The sequence below is a fragment of the Festucalex cinctus genome, chromosome 5 (assembly GCF_051991245.1).
Source record: "Festucalex cinctus isolate MCC-2025b chromosome 5, RoL_Fcin_1.0, whole genome shotgun sequence".
Classification (NCBI taxonomy): Eukaryota; Metazoa; Chordata; class Actinopteri; order Syngnathiformes; family Syngnathidae; genus Festucalex; species Festucalex cinctus.
The window spans coordinates 5940296-5966621 of record NC_135415.1 but is presented as its reverse complement, the minus strand read 5'-3'; the positions used below and the strand labels follow the sequence as shown (position 1 = coordinate 5966621).

Genomic DNA, 26326 nt, shown 5'->3' with positions numbered 1-26326 from the left:
GAGTGACTTTTAATTTCCAGTAAACCACTTAAAGATGTATGTCATATTAAAGCTCTTGATGGGGGCTCTTTCCATCATGCTTAACTCACTGTGGTCTCATAATTGACACAATGGGTCCTATATTGGTAGATAGGCATTTGTGCGCTTCGTGTAAAAAAAAACACCTCACTTTTAGTCTGGTCTAGCAAGTTGGGGGGCGTTTTTTCAATCAGACTGCCTCCAAATAATGGATATACAATAAATCAATGGCAGCTTGTGGAAAAGGTTTTGGTGCTGATTGTTAAAGTTCAACCCTTAAAAGGTAGAAGAGCAGCATACAATAGAACACAGTAGAAAAGCAGAAAAGCAGCAAGGGTAGAAAAGGCATCAAGTAATTAATTACATGGAGTCAAGAATGATGGCTTTAATCTAACTAATAATAGCTAACACCTATTAAGTAAATGCAGTTTTAATAAATAACAACAGATATTTACTGCTAGAAAACCTACAATGCCTATCTTTTAAAGCGGTGGTAAATTTAGTGTAAAATTGCTGCAGTAATTAAAAGACATCTGTCACGAGTAAGTAACTTTGTAAAGTTGATCTCCAGTGACTCAATCACAGCAGCAGAGAGGCCAGTCACAGTGGGGATCTTTCCACGTCTCATGTGGAACTTTGCAGCGCACGCATCTCATTCAGGTCCGCATACTTTTTTTTTTTCTCCCTTCCCTGAAGTTCAAGGACATTAAGATGTGATCAGAATAGCAAGTAGCTCTTTTGGTTTTTCCTTCACACGGGTAACTGGCTAATGGAGAGCTGGCTGCGTGTTGCATGACGCAACGCGTACATCCGCACACATTCAAAGCGGCCTGAGCTCGGTGGGGAGTCACTGCATATAAAATGCATATAAAATGGGTCACTCCACAACTACTGCACTTACTCAAATCACTGATTATTGGTTAGAGGAGATAGATAATAAGAAATTAGTTGGTACAATATTTTTAGATTTGAGTGCAGCTTTTGATGTTCTGGATCACAATAATTTATTGAATAAGTTAAATTGTTATGGATTTGAGTTATCTGCGTTAAAGTGGTTAGAAAGTTATATTAATAATAGAGATTATAAGGTTTATTGTAATGGGAGTTACTCTGAACTTAAACAAATGGATTGTGGAGTACCCCAGGGAAGTTGCCTGGGACCTCTTTTGTTTTCCGTCTTTATTAATGATTTTCCATTGGTGTTGAAGCATGCCACCATGGAGATATACGCAGATGATATTACATTGTATGCTGCTGAACAAACAATAGGTCAACTCAATAATATTTTAAATGAAGAATTAGTTTCAGTCACAGACTGGATAAAAGTTAACAAATTGTTTATTAATACTGGAAAAACTAAATGTATGGTTGTTGGTTCAAAATATTATTTAAAAGTGAAACCTTTGTTACATTTGATTCAGGAAAATGGTGTAATTGAACAAGTGGAAGAAGCAAAGTTATTGGGTGTAGTAGTTGATGCTAATTTATCATGGACAAGTCAAGTCAACTCTGTACTTCAGAAAATGGGAAGGAGTATGGGCACTATTAAATATTGTAAAAAATGTATTCCTCAGTGGTCGGTCAAGCAGTTAGTTCAATCTTTGGTACTTTCATATTTGTATTATGCATCAGTGGTGTGGTCAAACACTAGTGAAAGTAATTTACATAAGTTGCAGGTTGCTCAAAATAGAGCAGCAAGAATTGTGTTGGATTGCCCATACCGAACAAATGTGATAATAATGCATGAGAACTTGGCTTGGTTAACAGTTAAATGCAGATTGAGATATTTTTTAATAACGTTTATGAGAAATATTATTTTAACAAAAACACCAGAAATTATTTATGGCAAAGTCCGTTTTTTTTCAGATCATCATGGTTATGGCACACGTCAGGTTAATGAAGCAAGGTGTGTACTGCCGTCATGTAGAACAAATTAAAAGCAGCGACCTGTATTTTATCGAGCTATGGTTGCTTGGAATTCATTGCCTGGATTTTTGTTATTAGAAAATAATAAGATACATTTTAAAAAGAAGTTGAAACTTCTTTTGTTTACACAATAATGGATATGATATGAGAATTTTTGAGCATTGGAACAATAAGTTAAAATGTTGGATTTATATATTTTGTATAATTGAAAATAATTGGAGCATATTTATTTAGTTTGACTATTACAATTATGTATTTAATGTAATTTATTTTTATGTTTATTTTTGTTTAGTATATGTATGTGAGAGTAGGTGTGTATATGTCTATATGTTTATTAGAAATTATTGTAATGAATGTGAAAAGACCCCAGGAAGATTAGCTCCTGAGATGTCAGGAGCTAATGGGGCTCTTAAGAAACGAAACGAAACGAAACGAAACGAAACGAAACGAAACGAAACGAAACGAAACGAAACGAAACGAAACGAAACGAAACGAAACGAAACGAAATGAAACGAAACAAAACGAAACTGTAAGCATGCGACGCTCCAATACCAAAGCTGTTCGAGATGGGAGCGCAATGAGGCAAGAAAAGGGAAGATTTTGAAAATCAAGGGGCCCCTCGCTTTACTTTAATGTGCACTGTGACAAGAAAGTTAATAGATGGCGGACAGCAGTTAATATTTAACAGCTCCCCCATGCAAAATGCATGAACAAAGGTGGACTAATGTTGTCAATTAGCAGGATTGCTTCCTTTTTACAAGCAGCAACAAATGAGACAAATCATACTGAGATTTGGGAAAAGTGTATTTGAAAATAAAATGGTGATTATTGATTTATTTACTAATGTTTTGCTGTAAGAAGCAACATCACACTTTCATTTTTATTTTAAAGGGGAAGTCAATCCCAAACCTTTCTTTACAATATGTTCTATGCAGCCACACCAGTCTAAATAAGAAATAAATATGAATAAGGCAACAAAATCAACCTATTATTCAACCAACTCAGGGGGCGGCCATTTTGCCACTGGTTGTCGACTGAAAATGACATCATAGGTACTTAGGGATCAGAAAGCGACCAATCATGGCTATGCTTGCGAATGTCACGTGAGCAACAGGTGAGCCATGATTGGTCGTTACCTGAGTAACTTTGAGGCGACAGAAAGTGGCAAAATGGCCACTCCAGAATATTGGGGGGAAAAAAACAGGTGTTTTTTTTTCTGTATAGTTCATGTTCCACAATGCCATGTTTACACTAGTGGGTGCACAGAACACTTTATTTTTCGAAAATCTTTAGTTTGGTTTCTCATTTAACATACATTATGGCAATTTATGTAAAATAAAAAAAACAATACAGGGAAACTGTATAAATTTGACAACAGATGACGGACCTTTACAACTGTCAGGTTTACCTGTTTGACATTTATTAAACACAACAAAAAGGATAGAAGATACTCGGTTCAAAGCTCGAAAGGAGAGATGAGAGGAACTGACTGATACAATTCACTAGTGCACTCTGAAAAAAATCCTCTCCTCACCCTCTCTTTTTATTGGTGTCCACGCCCCTAGTTACATAGGCGTTCCAACCTTAATAATGCAAATGCAAAACATAGTTGGAACACAATGTACTTGTTTGTCTATGTGTGTGTGCATGTGAGTGGAAGATTGCTGAGTACATGTGTGGTCAAGCTTGCAATCATTTCTTAACAGAAAACAGGCGGTCTCAGCAGACTGGCTCTAACCATTCTGCTGCATTAGATGTTCTGGTTCTTGTACTTCTTGAGTCATCTTCTGTTAAGATAACATATAGCTAGGCTATGTGAATGTGAGTGTGGAGCAGAGTAAAGCATTCTTCATTGCAAGCAGAAGCAATTCTTATAAAGGACAACAAAATATTGCTATGAAAAGCTGTTTGACTTTAAAGGTTGCTCTTTCGAGTGGCTTAGTTGATATTACGACTACTACTGGTACGACAACGAGATACTGCGGACGTTCCTTCTGAGGTGTGATGGCGTCACAAGTGACTGTGCATATTGATGATGGGATACTATCTTGTGTCTATGCAGATGATGTGGAGGGACTGACAATGTCCATTGTGGACCTGCAGGTTCTCATACCTTCACTTCCGTGACGTCGCTGCAACCAAGCATCCCGAGGGTAGTAGAAAATCGGACCCAAACTCGCCTCCCCTCAACTCTCTCTCTCCCCCCTTCCCCTCTCCCTCGGTTTCCATCAATCCTGGACCCACCATGGGAGGATGCTTCTCCAAACCCAAACCAGGTGACAGATGACTCTATTGGTTTTGCTAGGTGATCTGGGAGACACAGAAAGGGAAAATAGTTGGGTTTTTTGGACTCTGATAAATGAAGTCACTCTATTTTAGAGGTTGTAGAGAGGCATTTTTCCCATTTCGGATCATTTTTAAGCATACAACCCGCCTTCATGCGGGGTAAAGTGCACCCTTTTACGTACAACCTACTCTGCTTGCAGTATAGTGTTTGACGGGGGAGGAATTTTAATGCTATTGTGGCATCTTACTCAAGAGGATTACATATACATGAAAATGAAAATGTGACATTGTGCGTTTGCGTGTGTTTTCGCGGTTTGAGTGCTTTTATTTCTGGCCTGATTGGAAGATGAGCGTGCATCATTGTAGGTTTTGAATTAAACATCACCTAATCTTGTATCAATATAAACATTTTAAATATTAATAAGTATAAATACAGTACAAGATATTAGCCTATTTCTAACACAAAGAATGAGCTTAAGTAAAATGACAGCAACCCTAAATTGCATGTATTGCATGTACCCTAAATTGCATGACAACTTGACACAAATTCAAACAGATCATATCTTTCATTGTGTCCTAATGTCTCATTTAAGCAAAGCACACCTTCAACTCTGGAAAGTGTTCTTTTTTCCCCCCTGCCAATTGCCCACACTACTACGATTTTCCATTAGTTTTAATTAAGACTTACTCAGCGGGAGAAAATTCCAGCCAGATTACTTTGTAAGACCTGGACAATCAGTACATTTTCCAGTCAAACAGATACAGCCTGCTGCACTTTTAAAAATACAACTAAATACAACTAAAATTACAATTATATTTTCATATGCAGTAAACCCAAATAGTGACATGCCAGGTGGAATTAAAAACATTTTAGAGTGTACACCTGTTAAGCAGGTTGTGTTTACTGTCTTCCTTTCCACATTGGAAAGTAAGAAAACACTTCACGTATTTTTTAACACATCTTCTTTTTTAACACATGTTCATGTCATAATTATGCTTTTTAATTGTAATTTAATTATAAGTAAACATAATTGAGCATCATGACTATCAACAACAAATGACTTAAGGATTTTCATGCAAAACCGTTCAAATGACTGTTGACAATTATTATAATGACTAATAAAGAATGAATGGAAAGGGGTTCATTTTTCAAATATATCATTAAGAAATTCATAATGACAGCCATCTAAAAGAAAACAAAGAAAGCAGGCAAGTTTGCCCTTTAAATGAGTCCATTCACCTTTTTCCTGCTTTCATTTGTTCCACTTGTGGAGATGTCAGACTTCATTTGTCCATTATTTGCATCCCGATGGCCCATCTTATTTGAAAGCTGCTCTAATGAGAGACAAGACAAAAAAAGTTATCACTGTAAAAACAAAAAAAAGTCATATTTACTTGGGGGGGAAAAAATAGTAAAGTTTTTTTCACTCAGAAATTCTAAGTAAATTTTACAAGGAGAGTTTTTAGTACATTTTACTAGTTTATAAAAAAAAAAAAAAAAAAGGGGGGGGAGCAGATTGGGAGACCACTCTACCACCTGAGCCATGCCACTCCTGCTGTGTGTTACTATATTGATGGTGTCAGGCAGAAATCTTCGACCTCTGAGCCGTTTTTGGTCTCATATTGGACACACTAGCAATAGTGTACAATGGTAAACAGCAAGAGTGGCATGGCTCAGGTGGTAGAGAGGCTGTCTCCCAAGCTGAAGGTCATGAGTTTGTTCCTCAACACTTGGGTAACTTTGTTTTTATATATATATATATATATATATATATATATATATATATATATATTATTTTATTTTAAATAAATTTGTAAAATGTACTTAAAACTCTTTAAATTTAAAATTTCAGTGTGGAAAACTTTACAAGTTTTTTTTTTTAAAGTAATAATAATATTATTATTATATTTTATTTTTTACAGTGCACAATGCATCTGAACAGTCCCACTCTCCAGTATTTGGTAAAATGACAATATTTGTGTTGTGCAGTTGAAGTCAAAGTGGAACTCTCTCTCCTGGAAAACGAAAAAGAGGTGGATGGCCTTTCACCTAATGGCAAGGCGAGTCCCTTTGCAGACTGCAGACCGAACGGGGCCCTCGGACACAGCTCGGACGACGACTCTACCCTGCTCCAAGCTTACCACAAATCACGGGACTATGTGGAGGCCTCCGTCTGTCATGTCAAGGATCTGGAAAATGGACAGTGAGCAGATGACATTTCATGTTGTATGCAGTGACCATAGCTATGTGAAAATTAGGGGTGTCAAAATTAGTGCGTCAATTTTTAGTTAAAGTTCCTTTAATGCCACGTTTTTAACAAGCAATTAAAACTCATTCACTGCCAGATTTTTAGAAAATTTTACAATTTTCAATACCCACACGATATTATGTTCAATAATATAAAATATATATAAACCATATATAAACCTAATCTACCAAATGACAGAATAGACTCTCTACTTTTTGCCTTGTCCCGTTCTTTTATAATTGACAGTAGAAAAATGTAGGTTTGCCAAAATACAGCCATTTCTCCCATGTACTCTGAAACTGTGTTTATTTCGTATAAAATGGGGAAATGATGTCATCTAACGATGGTTGTGCTTGTGCATCAGTAAAGTTGTTTCCAAGTTTGACATTTACAGTGGAGCATAATCAGATTTTCCCCCATCTATCCCCGCTCTAAAAAATACAATTGACAAGTATACTTGTCAAAGGCAGTGAATCAGTTTTAATATGAAAAGAAAAATGCACTTGACTGTCACCGTCTTACAAATGCAATTATGCCCTCTAGTGGCAGACAAATGACCTCAACAAAAATAAATATCACACTCATTTTTTACAGTACATATTTTTAATTTTAATTCAATTTTATGAATCATTATGAAATTACTGCAGCAATGACTAAAAGATGCAGCCTTATTTCTATTAGTTTAACAAAGTTTTTCCACCTTTATGTTAAGAGTATGAAACTTAGAAAAAAAATATTGGACATTTTATTGTACATTTAGAACATATCAAATTTGTGATTACTTGTGAGTTAACTACTGAAGTAATGTGATTAATTACGTTTACAAATTTTAATCGGCTGACACCACTTGTGAAAACACAAAAGTTGCTGAAAATCATTATTTGTTTTGAATTGAATATCCCTATGAAAAGATCCAGCCACCTCCTTTTTAGCTAGTGTTGGGTTTACACACCAAAACATATAAGAATGACAACACAAGGATGAGAAGACAAGACTTATTTGTTTATACTCGCAGCGAGGAGAGCAGAATTGCAAGGTACAAGCTGTCAAAGATGCTCTGGCAATTCTCTTGTGGCCTCTCTTTTTATTGAGGATTATTTCCTGTCCGGTTACAAAAAATAGCGTTGCACTACTAAGGGGTGGGTAAAGCGCAATAGTGCAACGCTGCATTATCTTAAAATAACATATCTGTCTGCTTGGATGTAAGTACGTTGCAAGTAAGCATGTGATTATCCATTAGCAATGAAAGTTCTCGTTTCTGCTTCTGCCCCAGATGGTGTGACTCATTTTAAACACAGCCACACTGTCTGGTACAGTTCATCAGAAAAAAAACCCTATACTTTAAACGTAACAGCTAGTCAGAAACATTGCTAGTGACATAAAACTGAAATTGTCGTACTGGGATTTAAAAAAAAAAAAAAAAAAAAAAAAAAAAAAAAAAAAAAGAATAGCTAAAGTCAGAATATGAATATCATGTTCCAGAATGCGAGAGGTTGACTTGGGAAGCGGAAGAGCATTGCTGATTAAAGAACATGGCGAGTTCTCAGCAATGGGCCACAAGTGCCCACATTACGGCGCGCCGCTCGTCAAAGGTAAATATTGAATACTGCTTACGAGATGACTTGACTTCCTTCCTGTGATCGTGCATGAAATGTGTTGTGTGGTTGAAGGCGTGCTGTCAAAAGGACACGTGCGCTGCCCGTGGCACGGCGCTTGTTTCAACATTGCAACAGGCGACATCGAAGACTTCCCCGGTCTGGACAGCCTGCCGACCTTCCAGGTGACCTTAACACGTTCTCTGCCTACTCACAGCATGTGTGTACACAAGGCTTACGTCTACTTGTTTGCTTCAGGTCAGAGTTGAAAAGGACAAGGTCATCATCAGAGCGAACAAGCAGGTAAAAAAAAAAAAAAATCATATAGAAAAGAAGGGATTCATTCAGTTTGAATAACTGATTGAGGGCTTCAAATCTTTTCCAGGCTCTTCAGTTTCAGAAGAGGTCAAAAGCAATGGCGAGATGTTTGGCAGTCATTAACTCCAACACAGGCTTCACTAATGTTTTAATTATTGGGTCAGGTCAGTGCATCATGCTCTTTTTTTTTTTTTTTCTCTCTTTCTCGGATGAATGATGAGACAGGATTTACACTAATACACTAATCACAAAATATGTGGGGGATTTCAGGATTAACCGAAAAATATAGCAGTTGGAATTCCCTAAACTTTTGAATGCACATGTCCAATTTTTCAGTATTTTAGTATTTTTTGCCCAACTTAAAATTCTGATTTTTTTTTTTTTTTTCACATCAGATGTTTGATACATCAATCGACCACTACCAGTGGTGGGCGCATCAATGAATGTTGACGGTCTGTCATTTAATTGGTACACACGTCTGCCATCGTCAATACGTCATCGTTATTTTAACCATGCCAGCCAATAATTGTGATGGTACATCGTTTTTTAATCTCTTATACTAAGTATGGCGAGCAAAAAAAAAAAAAGTGGTCGGAAGAATATGTGCAACAAAAATGTATATATATATGTATAATGGAACATGATGTTCCACAGGGTTCATTTCTGGGGCCTCTACTGTTTTCATTGTATCTGCTCACCCATCTTAAAAGCAGTAGTGGTTGTTTTTGATTATTTTGATTATAATTATATATATATATATATATATATATATATATATATATATATATATGTAGATATAGATAGATAGATAGATAGATATAGAGAGAGAGTTTATTTGAATGATGAATAATTGTCCTAACTGCATGATTTGCAATTCAAAGTTGAGCAATTCTAGTCCAGCATTCCAGCACAACTAGCTAACTATAGCAAAACTAAAGGAACACTTTCTTATTAAGCTGCACGGAGTTGGGGAATATAACTGCACTTTCTGAATTCAAGGTGAAGATAGAAAATTTGATTTAAATGCAACTCTCCCTGTTCATTTTGCTCACCAGTACAGCTGTATTAAATTTTGAAGGAAAAAAAAAATCATTTTTATTTTTCAATATAGGTTTGGTGAATGTGCATAGAAAACAAGGTTAAGCACTGCTATAAAGTAATAAATTATACTGCGTTTAATTAATTTTGCGCCTTAAGTTTTACTGATTTGAATACAAGTACTAGAATGCTTCACATATACAGCATTACCCTTTTTTTGCCGAGGCTGCTCTTTCCTTTTAGAAACCTAACCAAAAATAAAAGTAAAACATTTAGCTTTAGTGGCCTGATGCTTGCTTAACACATCTCATGAGATGTGCTGATGTCTTGCTTGACGTCTACCGTGACGGCAGATCAAACTGTGCAAAATTTGGAGGCACATTTCATATTTTGGTTTGCATTCCAAAGTGTGCAACCTCATGGGTGTTCCCACTTAAGAGATTCGCAAGATCGACTATTTATAAAGCGTCCCATCAGATTGTGGTTATGTCACCCTTGTACTACTCACATCCACTAGGGGTCATGTGGAATATGCAATATGCTGCTTTATAATATGTAGGCTATAAGTGAATTTGAATATTTTAGAACGATATATTTTTATGTGTGTGCAGGTCCAGCAGGTCTGGTGTGTGCAGAGACGCTGAGGCAGGAGGGCTTCACTGACCGCATCGTCATTTGCACCATGGACAGACATCCTCCTTACGACAGGCCTAAACTGAGTAAGGTTTGTACACAGACCCTCCACCAGGTCATAAACAGAAAGACCCGAGAGATGGCTCATGCACAAATTGCACATTACTTTTTTTTTTTTTTTTTTTTTAAGAATAATAATAGTTACAACTATAGACACGATGGTCTCGATAACATTCCCAGATTGTTTTTGTTGGACTCAAAAATTGTGGGAGAGACGTTCTTCCTTTGACAAACTTTTTTTTTTTATTTGATAGCTGCATTCATCACTAATGTACTCACCCTCAGTCCCTAGAGAGCACAGCGGAACAGCTGAGGTTGCGTTCCATGGACTTCCTGCAGGATCACGACATTGAATTGCTCACAGAAAAAGAGGTGAGAGAGGTGGTGAACTCACAATCGAAGATGAAAATAGTAACTCACACAACCACATTCATTTAGTTGGGTGAAATTTATGAACTATTTACTACAAATAGTGTATCCTTGTTGTTCATCTGTCAGTGACGTTCAGTGATAGAAAGAACAATTAAATGCTCTACCACTAGATGGCAGAAGGTACACCTGATGTGCCACTATCCACCAGAGCCTCAGTATTTCAGTATACAGTGTTCCCTCGTTTTCCGCTGGGGTTAGGTTCCAAAAAATACCCGCAATAAATGAAATCCGCGAAGTAGTTAGCTTTATGTTTTACAACTCTTATAAATGTTTTAAAGCTCTAAAATCCCCGACCGCACAATTTATACACTTTTCTCATTGAGGCATTTACATGTTCTCACATTTCTCTCTTGTTCAAACATTGACAATGTTCAAACCTTCATAAATTTTATAAAATGGGTATATTACTGTAAAAAAAATATGCAAAATTGCACTTAAAAAAAAATCCGCGATACAGCAAGACCGCGAAAAGTGAACCGCGTTATAGCGAGGGAAGACTGTACAGTATACTTGTGCCATTTATGCTTGCTGGTTTGTTGTGAGACTTTTCTAATGGTAAAAATATCTGCCTTGGGTCGATACCATTGGCTTAACATGCCGTAAGTAAAACTAAAATTTGTTCATGGTGCCGAAAAACAGCACATTACAAGTTTGATTAAATTTATTCCAAAACACAGCTGCAAAAATACAATTGTACACTTACAAATGAAAGAAAAGAGCGTGCAAAAGGCAAGAATCAAAACCACCTAAACAAGAATACTAATAAATAAATAAATTAAAAAAAAAAAAAAAAAAAAAAAAAAAAAAAAAAAGACTAGTTGGGCAAAGTCGGCAAGTCAGCAAGAGGATGAGCCCGACAAATTGGTGTACTCAGCTGCCAAAGGCAGCCTAATCAACACATCCATCCATCCATCCATTTTCTTGACCGCTTATTCCTCACAAGGGTCGCGGGGGGTGCTGGCGCCTATCTCAGCTGGCTCTGGGCAGTAGGCGGGGGACACCTTGGACTGGTTGCCAGCCAATCGCAGGGCACACAGAGACGAACAATCATCCACACTCACAAGCACACCTAGGGACAATTCGGAGCACCCAATTAACCTGCCATGCGTGTCTTTGGAATGTGGGAGGAGACCGGAGTACCCGGAGAAGACCCATGCGAGCACGGGGAGAACATGCAAACTCCACCCAGGAAGGTCGGAGTCTGGACTCGAACCCGAGTCCTCAGAACTGGGAGGGGGACGTGCTAACCACTCTCCACCGTGCCTCCCCTAATCAACACAAAACAACACAAAACAGTTGTGTGGGAAGAAAGAAGAAAAAACGTGATGCTCCTCCGCTCCCATTCATTCCTTGAAGCACGAAATGCATCTTGGGATCTATTCACAGCCAAGCATTCACCAAGCAACACCGATGCATCCTTGGTTTATAAGCTAGCAATAAAGAACGACATCCGGGTATTCCGTGTGGTCTTGGCTTATGCATACTTTCGATTGGAACAGTACTTGGGCCGCCATTGATGACGTCTTGTTATTTTGCTGGTTTGTAACAATGTTTGACCTGATGGCTTGTACTTTTTCACTAAAGTAGCAGGCAAATTCATTGCATTTATCTGTTGAGAGGAGTTCTGGCGCTGTTTGATTTGGGGGATTTTTAAGTTTGTCAACCACGGCAAATAGAGTGCGTGTATTGTTGAGGTTCCTACTAATAATTTCAGAAAAGTGTTGTTGTCTAGCTATTACTAACTCTTGGTTAAAATGACAAAGACATTGTCTGTGCAGGTCAAAATGAACTTAGAGTTTAGTTTTTCTCCACTTTCGCTCTGCTTTTCTGCATTTAGATTTCAAAGTCATTATGTTTAGTGTTGTTCCGATACCGATACTGGTATCGGCAGAGGTGCCGATACTGCATTAAAACAGTGGTATCGGTATCGGTGACTATTCACAAGTAACATGCCGATACCATTAATTCCAACGCTAATATAGGATTTTGGATGCAGCATCTTGTGTCTTGCTGGTGCACGACATTCACTGGTATGTGCCATGTTCACTGCATGCCGATCCAAGATATCCTATTGGCCCTTGAATGCTCTGAACCAATGGCAGGACAGCTTTTTCATGTTGAGGAAAAAAAAACCTTAAGTATCGGCATGGTATCGGTATCGGCCGATACTGCAAAGCTGGGTATCGTATCGGTATCGGGAGCCAAAAAACGGTATCGGAACAACACTATTATGTTGGTAGCACACCTCCAAGGTGTTTTAGTTCGGGATGAAATGGTCTTAGTTTTAATAGGAGCAACAGCATCCAAAACATTTGAGATTTTTGAGGTGAATTCATCCAGAAGTTCATCAACGGTCTCTGCATTTACAGTTGGTGATGCAGCCATTTATTCCATAAACATGTTGCTTGTATTCTCATTTATGTACCTTTTTTTTAATAGAGACAGTAGTTGTTTGAACTTCTGGGATTGTTTGTAATTCAAAAAACACAGGAATGATCTGAAATAGGCAGATCTTTCACCTTAACAGATAAAATGTCAACACCTTTAGAGATGACGAGATCAAGAATGTCACCTTGATTGTGTGTTGGACCTTTTACATGTTGTGAGAGACCAAAAGTATCAAGTATATTACAAAATTCTTTGGTATTTTTATCCAAGTTGTTGTCAACATGAATGTTAAAGTCTCCAGTTAAGACCAGATAATCATAGTCGGGACAAATTATTGACAGCATTTCTTCAAATTCCTCCATGAATCTGCCTTTTTGTTTTGGAGGTCTATAAATTATGACAATGACGATGTTTGGTTCACCTTTTACCAAAAGACCAAGATATTCAAATGAATTAAAGCCTCCCAATAACATTTCTTTACACTGAAATAGAGATTTAAAAATGGCAGCAAGTCCGCCACCGTTTTTGCCATTACGACATTTGTTCATGAAACTAAAATTTGTTGGTGTTGCCTCATTCAGAACAGTAAAGTTTTTAACCGATGTATGTTGCACAAACACATTTTGAAACATCCAAATAGTAGTACAAATCCATTGAAAGCAAGTCACATGATATAACTGCGATGAATTACGGAAATACGCCAGCGAGATATGCGTGCTTGGGAAGTACGTTCTTGAGACCGGGCTGACCAAGACCCTGCTCGTTGCGTCACAAGAACGTACTCTGTGTTCTGGATATTGAAAAACAGCCTTGGAAAACAGGCTGGAAAGGGGCTCACGAGGACCCAACTTGGCCACCCCTGCCTTAACCTGAATCCAAATGGATGGCATAAAACTTACAGTAATGCAAATGACAGAAAAAAAAAAGTCAAATTTTAAGTCAAATATAATAAAATAAAGATAATACAATGCATTTAGTAGTGAAAATTGAAGTTGTAGTGACAATCATTTTTGGAAAATTACAATTTTGAGCTCCTTTGAATTTTTTTTTGTTCATTCAGAATCACATGCAAGAATGATATTTTCCTGCTATTATTTGAAAAAAGCAGCAAATACGGTAAATCAAAATGATCAATGATTATTAAAAGTAAGGATGTTTGATACCATTTTTTTTTTCAGACCAATACCAGCATGAGTACTCAACTCTTCAGTAGTCACCGATACCAAGTACCGATATCACAAGTCCCTTTGATATATAAATCCCCCCCACCCCACAAAAAATACTAATTATAAAGAACAAGCAAAACAAAACAAAAAAAATCTCAATATGGCATTTCCCCTTCAAATATCGGTAATTTCTATTTTTCTAAATTATAATCTCTATTTCCTAATTATAACACAGGCACAAGGGGGTGGCTACGAGTACTAATACCTAGTTAAAATAGGGCTGGTGGAAAATTAAAAGACTTCAATTCACAAGAATATAGAAAGCTGAAGAACCACAACATCCAACGCAGCAGAATGGTTCGAGCCAGTCTGCTGAGGTCGCCTGTTTTCTGTTAAGAAATGATTGCAAACTTGACCACACATGTACTCAGCAATTTTCCATTCACATGCACAACACATAGACAAACAAGTACACTGTGTTCCAACTATGCCTTGCATTTTTAGGGTTGGAACACCCATGTAACTCAGGGCATGGAAAACCAAATAAATAGAAAGGGTGAGGAGAGGAATCTTCAGAGAGTGCGGGAGTGAATTGTATCAGTCAGTTCCTCTCCTCGGGAGCCCTGAACCTGAGTGTCTTCTCTGCTTTTTGTGTTGTGTTTAATAGATGTCAAACAGATAACCCTGACAGGATTGATCTTATATAATTAAACAATGGCCCCACACTCAAATAAAATACTTTTTTACTTGTTGTTTTGCACATTGATTAGTCAATCTAGGTTCTCTTATGTCAGTTTATTCACTTCTCAAAGCTGACACTTGTATTGTCTGCAGGTTGTGGCAATAGATTTGAAGATGCGCTCTGTCACCTTTGAAGAAGGCTTGAGGATGGAATACAGAAAACTCTTTATCGCTACAGGCAACAAGTTAGGAAGTCCCGTCTATCTTTTGTTTAATTTTGCTTAAAATAACCCAATGTTTTTCATTTCTCGTTGAAAAGACCCAAACCTCTAAACTACAAAGGCGGGGATGTCAGGAATGTGTTTCACCTCCGGACGCCTGAGGATGCTAACAGCATAGCGAGGCTAGCTAACAACAGGAACGCTGTGATTGTGGGAACATCTTTTGTTGGTAAGAAATTGAGTGTCGAATGTTGATTAAAAATGTACTCATTGACTTTAGGTTGGCTAATGCAAAAGCTACAGCTACAAGAGTGCCATTTATAAACAGATTTTTATGCATATACAAGTGTTTTTTTTTCTTCTTCTTCTTCTGTGTGAAGGTATGGAGGTGGCAGCCGCTCTGACTGACAAGGCCCACTCTGTCTCTATCATTGGGGTCGAGTCAGTCCCATTTAAAAAAGCCCTCGGTGAGAAAGTAGGGAAAGCCATAATGAAGGTGTGTACGCTAGCAACAGAAAATATCTTACAATTTAAACTACAAAGTCTGCGTTCATTTCTCTGTCATGTCTATGTTGATTCTCCCCTGGCAGCTTTTTGAAGCAAACAGGGTGAAGTTCTACATGCTGAATGAGGTGTCAGAGATGATCGGCCATCATGGACAGGTATTCACAAAGTGAGAGACACAGCATGATGCTCAGTTGCATGAGTTTAACACACATTGAAATTGTCACGCAGCAGTAGTGTCATCTGAACTAGAATAAAGCTTAGAAGAATGCTGAACAATGCTAAATTTGTCTGACCTGCTTGAAAAGAAAACGAGTGCAAGGCCATACTGGTCCTTTCTAGCCGTGTAGGTGCAGCGCCATCTGCTGGACCACTTGGCCCCAGTGCTAGTGGACTGTAACAGAAGAGTTGTCGTGTCACATTTTTGTCACGATTAACACTATATAGTATTTTTATCTTTTAAGACTTATTACCCGAAAGGAAGTGTGATATTTATTTAAAATGTGTTTTTAATAGTGGTGTCAAGATTAGTGCATTCATTTTGAGTTAATTTAAAGTTCCTTTAATGCAACAAAAAAAATTATAATGACCGCCTTTAAAAAAAACAAAAAACTTTCTGACAATTTTTTTGGGGAGCTTTGTTTTTTTTGAGTAATTTTTTTAAAATATTTTTTTTCTGTCATAAAAAAAGTATTCAGAAAAACGGGAAAAATATTCAGAAAAAAAAAAAAAAAAAAAAAAAACAGGAAAAAAATCCAAAGAACAGAGCACCAACTTCTGTTTTTCTGAGTATTTTTTAGTTTATTTTTTTTTTACCTCTGAACTCCAAATGATTTGTCGCAGATCACTGACGGCTTGTACAAGCGTGTATGGGCCATCGGCTATCCAGTCATACATACAGGTCAGTGGTCTGCAACAAGTCACTTGGAGTTCAGAGATTAAAAAAAAAAAAAAAAAACAGAAGTTGGTGCTCTGTTTTTTGGAATATTTTTTCTGGTTTTTAGATTTTTTTTTTATTATATATTTCAGAATAATGTTTTATTATATAAATATTCAGTAAAACAGCAAAAAAAAATACTCAAAAAAAAAACAAAGCTCCCCCAAAAATTAGTCAGAAAAACAGGATTTTTTTCAAGTGAATGCAACACATTAGGTAGCTATTAATATGAAAAGAAAAATGCACTGAATTGTCACCCTCTTGCAAGTGGAATTATGCCATCTAGTGGCAGAAATATGACCTCAACACAAATCAATATCACACTCATTTTTTTTTTTAAAGTACAGTACATCTTTCTAATTTTATTATGAAATTACTGTCTCAATGACTAAAAGATGTAGCCATATTTGTATTAGATTAACATTTTTCCCACTTTTATGTTAACAGTAAAACTAGTAGTATGAAAACAAATACTTTATTGTGCATTTTGTTGTACATTTAGAACAGATAAAATTTGCAATTAATCATGAGTTAACTATTGGTCATGCCATTAATTACGATTAAAAAATTTAATCACCCGACACCCCTAATTTTTAATATTAAGAACTTTCTAGTTTGTTATTGAGCTACGGATAATAAAGTGACATGGGGTGAAAGCAAAAGGTGAAATAAAGTTTTTTTTGTTTAGAATGAGAAACATTCCTGTTAGGGTGAGAAACTTATTTACCTGCGAGCGGTAGCTTATTTAACAAATGAGACTTCAGAATTTTTAAATGTCTCAGACACAACAGCAATGCCCTTATAATAAAGTCTCGGGTGAAAATATAACCAAACTAGGTCATTTTCCACTCACATTTAACCCAAATGTCACTTAAGGGCTGCGAATTGAGGGACATTTTGACATTAGGCTACTGCTTTATTTCTGAAAAGTGCAAATTGTTCAAATAGAATCACTTTTTAGGTTTTGCACATATCTTGTCTGTTTTTCAAATTAAAACGTTAAAATAAAACATACTGGTGAAATCTGTATCATTCTTTTAGCTGAAGGAGGTCGTACTGAAAAGTGGTAAAATCCTGCGAGCGGACGTCTGCGTCATTGGAGCAGGTGAGCAAGTCAAAATTCTGCTTCCTTTTTATTGTGAAATTTTTCATGGAGTAGTGATAGACTGATATGGTTTTTTCAAGGCCGATACCGATTATTATTAGTAGTCAAGGAGGCCGATAACCGATATATTTGCAGTTAAATAGAAAATAACTTTTTCTTTTAAACTATACTGACAGATTTGTTTAAAAAAAAAAAAAAAAAAAAATTGCAGAGCTTCCAGGGTCATTAGCATGTGTTAAGCTAAATTAAAAAATAATAATAATAACATAAAATAAATCAATAAAAAGCAAGTAAATAGATCCCTAAAGATTTCTACTGTAAATAAAGTCTTCTAAAATTTCAACATAATTTCTTGATTTATTATTATTATTATTATTATTATTATTAAATAAAAACTGTAGGGAGTTCCTATTTTTTATAAAGTGGAAATTTAAATAGATCCATAAATAAAAAGTTCCCTGCATCTTATCCATCCATCCATTTTCTTGACCGCTTATTCCTCACAAGGGTCGCGGGGGGTGCTGGCGCCTATCTCAGCTGGCTCTGGGCAGTAGGCGGGGGACACCCTGGACTGGTTGCCAGCCAATCGCAGGGCACACAGAGACGAACAACCATCCAAACTCACACGCACACCTAAGGGACAATTCGGAGTGCCCAATTACCCTGCCATGCATGTCTTTGGAATGTGGGAGGAGACCGGAGTACCCGGAGAAGACCCACGCGGGGACGGGGAGAACATGCAAACTCCACCCAGGAAGGCCGGAGCCTGGACTCGAACCGGAGTCCTCAGAACTGGGAGGCGGACGTGCTAACCACTCATCACCTCCCGCCCTCCCTGCATCTTACTAAGTGACAAATGCATGTGAATGTATAGCTATTTTTTTTTGTTAGGGTTTGTAAAACATTTCGAAAGATCTTTGTAGTGAAAAATTGTATGAATATGTTCCAAATGTGTTTACGACAAGTAAAAAGTTACTGTGAACATCTTACAATTCCCGATGAAAACTCCAAATTCGCTGCATTTGCAAGTATTCACCGCTCAGTGAGATATCAGCTTTATCGGCCTTCAGATTCAAAGAATGGCCGATGCCGATATTTTTCAAAATGCCAAATATCGGCACCGATAATTGGTCTATCCCTATCATGGAGCAACCCAATATTGAGATCTTAAGAATTACTGTAGTAACACATGATTCAGCACTTTCTAAAGCCAGTGGCAGCTGAGCAAACTTCATCCAGTATAACAAACAGTACTTTCAGGATGAAAAGCTCATCTCTTCTCTACTATTTGGACAAATGCTGTTTTTCTAGACTCGACAGAACTGACACTTACACCTGTATGTTAGCGTGCTCACCACTCGTCTCTCTTGCAGGCTGCGTTCCTGCAACGAGCTTCTTGAAACAGAGCGGCATTCACATGGATTCAAAGGGCTTCATCACTGTCAACAAGGTATTTTGCTGCACTCGACCGTCTGCGTACGTCAACCAGCCCAGTCGTTGTCCTTTAAAAAAAACAGGAAGAAAGAATTGTGAATTCATTTCTTGCTCTTTTGCCAACTTCAAACCTGTCACAGTTTTGTCGCTTTCTATGTGGCATGTCCAAGATTTCTTTAAGTCTTCGACGACTACTTTTCTTCACATTGAGCATTCTGCGTACTCGTGTGTAGTGATCTTGCAGTCATGTGATCATGATGAGTACAAGCTGGGAAGCGAAGCAACTGTATTGAACTTTCAACCAGGTCAAATGGACATCTCTTGTTGCTCTCTTTGAGATGATGCAGACAAACGTGGATGGGGTCTTCGCCGGGGGAGACGTGGTGACCTTTCCTTTTCCGCCACGAAACAATAAGAAGGTTAACGTCCCCCACTGGCAAATGGCTCACGTGCACGGTGAGTGCGTCATGATTGTTTTCACCTGGCGTCGGAGATGGAAAGTAACGAAGTGCAAGTAAAGGGAGTCCTCGAGTTAAGGCACACTCGATCTAATGCCGATGTCAGACTACGCGATTTTTTTGTCTTACATGACAGTTGCGCTGTCACATTACCCGACAAATTCGCTCCGTGTCGTGTAGTCACACTAGTCTGAACGCGACAAGACACCAGCCGATTCGTGTGTTGAGGCAAAGGACAGTGAGTGTTTGCGTGAATGGAGCACGCACCGGGCAAGTGTGATGTGAGCGCATTGCTTGCGCTCCCTGCTCCTCAATAGTGTTTAAAATATTATTTAGTAGCCAACACTGTATTTTAATTTATTTAGGCCTACATGCACCGGGGAAATATAGCCGATTTGTTAATTAATTTGCGGGATGACATCTTGTTTTATTATTTTATCCAACACTGAAATATTATATTGAGTATTTTTTTATACTGCTTCATTTATTCATATTTGACTTGTTTTAGTATGGTGCTTTGGATAGTACGCCACTCACTCCGAGGGGGGGAACTTTCAAGTGAAAGCGGGTGACAATTAAGGCGGCCAGGCCTGGTCAGACTATATGAAAATGTGATTGATCCTCACTAAATATGTGCCCATCTCTACTCATATGCCCAAATCTCTGAAATTATTAGAGCAACAGTCACAATATGTATATATATGTATATATTTTTTTTTGGTCCTCTATTCATGTCGCCATTGCCTTACGATGAGTTGCATGGATGCGTGCGCGCTCCATGCCGCAGCGCTGCAGCTGAGCGCTGTTCCCCCCCCCCAGTTGCACCTGTCTGGCCCCATCCCATGAGATATCCAGGGGATAAATAAATAAATGAATAAATAAATGAATGAATGAATGAATGAATGAATGAATACACAAATTAAAAGAGCTATAAAGTGCTGTTCAGTGTGTGATTGACGTTTCGCTCCCTCTCGCTATTGGTCAATGCTGTGGAACCAAACGGACGACGACGTAGGTATGTCACATTATGCGTCAAGACAAGCAAAAATTCTAACATGCTAGACTTTCGTCGTGATGGTCGTGAACTGTCCCGGATAACAGGCGACCAATCGTTGAACGTGGCACACTACACGAGCGACGCTACGTCAAGACGACCCAAAATCGTTTACGGCATGCCTCGTTTGTCCGACACATGGTCGGGCTAAAATCGGGCTCTTTTCGTGAAGTCTGACCAAGGCATTAGGCGTTTCGAATTGACCACGGTTACACCTGGTCCACCATTTTGGCTCCTCGTCCGCTGTTTAGCCCTTAGCTAGTGCTAGCATTCTTGCACTTGTGTGAGTATCTTTGGCTTTTTCGCGCGCCCCCCCCCCCCCCCCCCCCACACACACACACACATTAGCCTCCCCACCCCTTCTTTTCTATCCACCCCTAAGTAGTAATGATAATTAGACCATCTGATGTTTTTATTTTAATGTATTTTAGATTTTTTTTAATGCAAATTATTTTGATGTAAATATTGACTTTAATGGGGAAACTGGGGTTACATCGCTAGCGTAGGACCGGACCTCTGACATAACTCAAGGACTCTCTGTACTTTACTTGAGTAGTTTTTTTCAGACCTTTTTTTTTTCCTGAGTATGTATTTTTTAAGACTAATTTTTACTTGTATCCATTATATTTTAACATGAGTATCTGTACTTTTTACTTGATGCATTTTCAAAACGAGGTTGTTAACTTTTGTTTTGTTTAAAATACTTGACCTGGAAGAAAAAGCAGCATCAATGTCTGATGTGCAAATTGGCGAGATTAGAATAACCCGTAAATATAAGGGAAATGCGAACTACCACTACGGAAGATAATTTGAACTTGATTGCAAGTCAGTGAGTCAAATGTATCCCCATTTTTGCTTCGTTAGCTAATATCTTTCAAGAAAACATCCGGTAAAAATACTTAACTCATTTGCTCCCAAAATCGTACATTCTATTTTAAATGTTTTGAGTGTCCCAGACATATTTATACTTTTTGCTAGCATACAGAAGGCTTTGATGCAGCCTCTCAACTGCAAAGAACGGTTGAAGAAATAGTAGTTATTACACAAACGGCCAGTAGGTGGCAGCAGAGCAAAGGAGATCAGCCAGGGCCATGTTGGGAAAAAAGCTCAAATACAATTCTAATTAGAGTTTAAACTTAGCTAGATTCTAATTGCTGCAAAACGGAAACAGATAGAAATATACTTTTTTTCTTTCCTAATGAAAGAAGACAAATATTTTTGGTACGTGTTTTTGAGTGAGTACTTTTACTAAAGTTTTTTTTTTTTTTACACATTTTTTCCCACTGCCTGGTGTGGTGATTAGTTGGTGAGCTAAGTCATACTTTAAAAGTTTTTTATTTATTTATTAATTTATTTATTTTTTTCACTTATGACAGGAAGAGTAGCAGCTCTCAACATGGTGGGCAGAGTCACCGAGATAAAAACAGTGCCTTACTTCTGGTCAGCCATGTTTGGGAAGACCATACGCTATGCAGGTATGCTTATTTCACGGGCCGAGCTCGAAAATCTTTGAACCGTCAATTTTTTTTTGTCAAGGTTATGGGGATGGATTCGATGATGTCATTATCCAAGGTGATCTTGACGAACTGAGATTTGTCGCATTTTACACGAGGCAAGTGTCATTTATATAGTTATGTAACAAATGTCAGTGGGGGTTTTTTTCCCCCATAACTACATTTATTATTAGATTTGAATGTAATGGCACATGAACATTGTTTGTTTGATCTTGTCTGGGTCATTCACAGGGGCGAGGAGGTGGTTGCAGTGGCCAGCATGAACTATGATCCTATTGTGTCCCGAGTGGCTGAGGTCTTAGGATCCGGAAAGACGATTAAGAAACGAGATGTGGAGTAAGTCGCTATCCAAGATTTAAACCTGGTTGCGATTACAATAGTCTTTATGTTCTGTACAGTTTTCAAGCTTTTGAAGGGACACATGAACACAACAGCTTGTGACTTTCATCACATGACAAACAGGACTGGAGTTGTCTTATTCAAGCATTTTGTATTCTACAAAGGATCTACAGGAATATATTGCATGGCTCAGGTCATATTATATACATAATTTCTAGGATACTTTTTTATTTATTTATTTATTAATTATTATTATTATTATTATTATTAGGGGTGTCAGGCGAGTTAAAATTTGTAATGGTAATTAAACGCCTTACTTCAATAGTTAACTCACAATCACAATTTTTTTATCTGTTCTAAATGTACAATAAAAAGTGTAATAAGTTGTCATACTCTTGTTAACAAAAGTGGAAAAATAAGGCTGCATCTTTTAGTCATCCATCCATCCATTTTCTTGACCGCTTATTCCTCACAAGGGTCACGGGGGGTGCCTGCGCCTATCTCAGCTGGCTCTGGACAGTAGGCGGGAGACACCCTGGACTGGTTGCCAGCCAATTACAGAGCACACAGAGACAAACAACCATCCACACTCACAAGCACACCTAGGGACAATTCGGAGCGCCCAATTAACCTGCCATGCATGTCTTTGGAATACGGGAGGAGACCGGAATACCTGGAGAAGACCCCGTGCAGGCACGGGGAGAACATGCAAACTCCACCCAGGAAGGCCGGAGCCTGGACTCGAACCCGAGTCCTCAGAACTGGGAGGCGGATGTGCTAACCAGTCATCCACCGTGCCGCCTTGCTTGAATCTTGTCTGTGGAATCATATCAGCTATCACATCAAAGCCTGATGCAGAGTGCCAGTAGTCCTCCATGGCCGGGGAGTCAAAAACACCCATGAAAAGGAGCATAGCCAGGAAATCTTCGATCTCTGTAGGATTAGTCTTGATTGGATCCCCCAGCTCTCGGACAGAGTACAAATTGGATTGATGAGCAATATGTTGAATCATCTCATCTGTGAAGATCATTTTGAAGTACTGAAAGGGTGTCTTGACCATTTTGGGGTGTTCAAAATTTGAATCAGGAACCTGGATGTCCTCAATATCTACAATAGCTTCTAAAATTCATCTGGCTTCTTTTTCTTTTTTTTCTCGCTTTCTTCTTCTTGCCAGGGGTTGACAGTCATTTACTGTTTTTAGGGTATTTCCCCCCCTTTCTCTTCCTTCTTAGCAGGTGTGCTGGTTGAGGGCACCTCATCTTCATCCATAGATTCAACCATACCACTCTGCTTGTTTGGGCAGATAATCAAGATACCCAATTTCATCATCAGAATGACAGATCAGCCTCAGAGTCTTGAGGATCTACTGGTACAAGGGCAAGAAAATTCCTTGGCCTTGAACCATAAAATGATTTAGCGTCCATTACCCCCCGGAAAACAAATAGAGGGAGGATAAAGAAACGACTCACCATCATCAAGCATGTTTGCTAAATTGTACAGCCTATCAATCAATCAATCAATCAATCAATCAATCAATTTCAATATAAAAACACTATAGTTAAAACATATTGACAACAATGTATGAATAGAAGTGTTTTTATTGTGTAGAAAATTGTAAATGTCTGTGAAATTAATACAACTTCACTGACCTGTAACCATATGGTTGAGCTGCCCAGCCATGCTAATTTTTACCATGAACACGCCATCTCAACCATTTGGTCAAGCATGTTTTTAAAAAATTATTTGACCCTTATAACATGTTTTTGTGTTGCATCAACTGACATAATTTGGCTAAGTAACATGTTTGATGATAAAACATGTTTGAAAAAAAGCAACTTATCTTTCAAAGTTCAGCCAACGATAGTGCCCATGTCAGCAGTGATTTGCAGGTTTCTCACTTGCTAATGGCAGGATGACAGAAAGCTCTGTCAAAAAGTAGAGTAACCTCTAGTGGTTATTTGTGCTTGGCATACCTCAACCAAGTGGTAGAGATGGCCCAATCAGGCTAAGTTCAGTTCAACACATTTTCCAATAGAATATAGTGACTCAAAATGTGGTCTCCCAAATGGTCGAGCAGACCATTTGGCCAGGGTTAATTAAGAAACCTTTTTATGTCATAAGCTGCATCAAAGCCTTCTGTATGCGTTTGCATTAAAAATAAATAAAATAAAAACGTGTAAATACGCTTTGGGGCGTGAAGGACAAAGTATTAAAAATGTGTTTACACGTTTTTGGGTTTGAATGAGTTAATCGCATGACTTCATTAGTCAACTCACGATTAATCGCTAATTTTATATCTGTTTCAAATGTACAAAAAAATATTTTTTCCGTAGGTTTACTTGTTCACACTCTTGTTAACATAAATGTGGAAGAAAATGTTAAATAGAAATATCGCTGCATTTTTGGCATTGAGAGTTTCATAATTATTCATAAAATTTAGTTAAAATTAAAACGATGTAGTGTACAGTAAAAAAACAAGTGATATTGATTTGCGTTGGTCATTTTTCTGCCACTAGATGGCGTAATTGCATTTGTACAATGTTGGTGACAGCTCAGTGCATATTCCTGTTCATATTAAGAGCTATCTAATATTTAACATAAAGTAACTTGTGAAATTCTGCACATTTTTTAAATTGTAAAACACAACTTGACCCCAGTCTCCACAAATATATGCATTAAATTTATTATTGCTATAATTTTGATGCGCATGTGTCTGCTGCATTGCGACTGGAATTTCTCCAGTACAGCCTTTCAAAGTAAGAGGTGGTCATTAATTAATAATCGAGCGTTAAAGAAAATTAATGCACTAATTTTGACACCCCAAATTGTTATACCAAATTTTTATTAATATTAATTTTTGGAATATGACCGGACTCCAGGAATGTCTCACAACATAGCCAACACATGACTAATTTATGTCTTTCTGCTGGCTGTTTTATGCAGGACTGGAGACATTTCCTGGTTGATTGACAAGGGCTCCCAATAACATCACATGTACACGTGCATGGACCAGGTATGCACTGGAATTCTGGATGCAAACACTAAAAAAAATGGTGCTGAGACAAAAGGCAGCTATTCCTAGTTTTAGGGAGAGGATTTTTGGCTCGTTTCAACTAGCAATAGTGGTTTCGGCTGCAAGATGTCACGTACATGTACACTTTGTTTATAACAAGCCATGAATGGGCATTGGTGTTTTGTATTCATATTGTATATAGCTATAATCCTGAATGCACTGCAACTAAATGGAACTTCTATTTGGGATGATTTTTTTTTTTTTAAATATAACGGAATGATAATATTCTCGCATACAGGCCTTTTATCTGCATGATACTTTTTAAGTTTTGTGTAGAGAAACTTCACTGGACCCTTCCATAGGTACACATGTATAATGCAGTGAGATCCAATACAAGAGCTGCATCAAATATTGTTATGGATCTCTTTCATTGTGTAAATGTACCTATCGGTGTGGCTTGTGATTGTGTAACACACACGCAGCTTTAATTTGTACTTAATGTTTAAAGATTGAAATATACCTCCTTATTATTGGCTGCCTTGCTAGATTGCACAAAAAGTTTGATTTCTTTGATTCCACATTAATGCTTTTATGGTAGATTCAAGTATTGTCTAACACAATACAGTATGATGATGCTAATTGTTAATAGCGGTCTCCTCCATAGGAATGTTTATTACTAACTCAGGGAACAAAGGTTTGTGGCCTCTATGGTACCCTGTAATTTTTCAAGAAAGGCATTTCTTGGTTTAATTTTTATTTTCCAGTTGTTACATCTTCACTGATTCTGTCTGTTTGAATTACTTCAGGGTAAAACAATGTTTTAAAAATATATATGTTGTTCTTCCTGCAAAGGAGTAAGGGTGGGATTTTTATAACTTTGAAATAAAGGTCTTCTGCTTCACACAATGGTTCATTATTCCAATAGCAGGACTATCTGATTCCATGCATATGTGAAAT

The 26326-nt window shown here is 37.7% G+C and overlaps 1 protein-coding gene and 1 long non-coding RNA gene across 3 annotated transcripts in view; one reads left to right on the top strand and one right to left on the bottom strand.

The window, feature by feature from the left end:
• Positions 1-26269, top strand: part of aifm3 (AIF family member 3) — a 31647-nt gene extending 5378 nt beyond the window's left edge. Inside the window, exons 2-20 of one of the 2 annotated variants that reach the window (XM_077520906.1) lie at positions 4048-4220; positions 6221-6434; positions 7962-8071; positions 8150-8259; positions 8333-8377; positions 8460-8556; positions 10042-10154; positions 10409-10495; positions 14944-15035; positions 15110-15240; positions 15392-15507; positions 15602-15673; positions 17494-17557; positions 18931-19007; positions 19330-19447; positions 21880-21978; positions 22040-22115; positions 22249-22353; positions 25300-26269. In XM_077520906.1, the coding sequence (XP_077377032.1) occupies positions 4048-4220; positions 6221-6434; positions 7962-8071; positions 8150-8259; positions 8333-8377; positions 8460-8556; positions 10042-10154; positions 10409-10495; positions 14944-15035; positions 15110-15240; positions 15392-15507; positions 15602-15673; positions 17494-17557; positions 18931-19007; positions 19330-19447; positions 21880-21978; positions 22040-22115; positions 22249-22353; positions 25300-25342 (1942 nt within the window). In that variant the 3' untranslated portion in view covers positions 25343-26269. Of the gene's footprint in view, positions 1-4006; positions 4221-6220; positions 6435-7961; positions 8072-8149; positions 8260-8332; positions 8378-8459; positions 8557-10041; positions 10155-10408; positions 10496-14943; positions 15036-15109; positions 15241-15391; positions 15508-15601; positions 15674-17493; positions 17558-18930; positions 19008-19329; positions 19448-21879; positions 21979-22039; positions 22116-22248; positions 22354-25299 lie in introns of both variants that reach the window. The other variant, XM_077520907.1, reaches the window with a different exon arrangement.
• Positions 3754-6437, bottom strand: LOC144018588 (uncharacterized). Its single transcript, XR_013283478.1, has 3 exons — positions 6281-6437; positions 5471-5565; positions 3754-4254 (listed from the first exon to the last, which is right to left on the bottom strand). It is a non-coding gene; the product is annotated as an uncharacterized LOC144018588 (long non-coding RNA).
• Positions 26270-26326: the final 57 nt, after the last annotated feature.